Source organism: Cucurbita pepo, unplaced genomic scaffold (genome assembly GCF_002806865.2).
Source record: "Cucurbita pepo subsp. pepo cultivar mu-cu-16 unplaced genomic scaffold, ASM280686v2 Cp4.1_scaffold003859, whole genome shotgun sequence".
In the NCBI taxonomy this organism is placed as follows: domain Eukaryota; kingdom Viridiplantae; phylum Streptophyta; class Magnoliopsida; order Cucurbitales; family Cucurbitaceae; genus Cucurbita; species Cucurbita pepo.
In genome coordinates this window covers 1-950 of record NW_019649857.1, presented here as the reverse complement: position 1 = coordinate 950, position 950 = coordinate 1, and the positions used below count along the sequence as shown (strand labels likewise).

At 41.3% G+C, this 950-nt stretch overlaps 1 protein-coding gene across 1 annotated transcript; it reads right to left on the bottom strand.

Annotated features, from left to right (window-relative positions):
• Positions 1–943, bottom strand: LOC111786991 (delta(8)-fatty-acid desaturase 2-like; the record flags this gene model as incomplete). The annotated part of the gene is given in 1 exon segment (XM_023667172.1): positions 1–943. A coding segment is annotated over 1 exon segment (806 nt), but the record flags the coding sequence as incomplete, so codon positions are not given.
• Between the last annotated feature and the right edge of the window lie 7 nt (positions 944–950).

Sequence of the window (950 nt, the reverse complement as noted above, 5' to 3'; positions counted from 1 at the left end):
ATCCTTGGAAACAAATGATGTTCAAGCTGAAACTGTAATCCACCAAAAAACCAATCCATCCATGAAGAACAAGAGATATCCAAAGTCCCTTTTGTTTGCTTCTCAAACCAGTCATTCCCAATGGGTTTCCCAACATAAACATTAGCAGAGAAATGGTTAAGGCAGAATTGGATGTGTTGTAGTGATGTAACAGCGAAGCTTGCAAGAACAAACATGACCCTTTCAGGCCAGTTGGGGAGGTATGAAACCAGGAGAGGAAACCATGTCCAGAACACAAGAATACCCATTATGTTCAATGCTCTATCAGGGACTTTTCTAGTGGAAAACAACAGCAATAATGTCTGCACGAAGAGATTCACTCTAGCTACACACATCACAGGGTAAAACGTGAAATGCTGGTAGCTGATGAAGAATCTAGCCAGGGAATCGAATTTCAACGTTCTACCATAGAAATGGGATGTCAAGGACTTGAAGAAACTAGTAGAAACAGCAAAAACAGGGATATGTTGAAGATCTGGATCATGATCAAGGCTATTACAAGAGATATGATGAGCATTATGAGTCCATTTCCACCAGGCTATACTAATCCCAGTCAAGCAATTCCCAGACAGAATTTGAGCTAATTTGTTAAATCCACGGCTCGACATTACAGTAGAATGTCCAGAATCGTGACCCACATAAGCACTTTGAATCCAAAGCATACCCAAAATCATAGCAGAACCCAAATGAACCAAAACACTCTCAGATTTCACAACCCCATAAACCACAAGAAAGAGCATAATAGCAACAGAAATCAGAGAATACATAGTGACATGCCCTTTCTTCTCGAACAAACCTTGTCTCGAAAATTCAGAAGCAAGCCGTCTGTAATCCTTAGAAACCTCCGAGACGTGAAAATCCTCGAGATGAAATCCAGTGAATAACCGGTCCAAATACGCCCACGCAGTGCC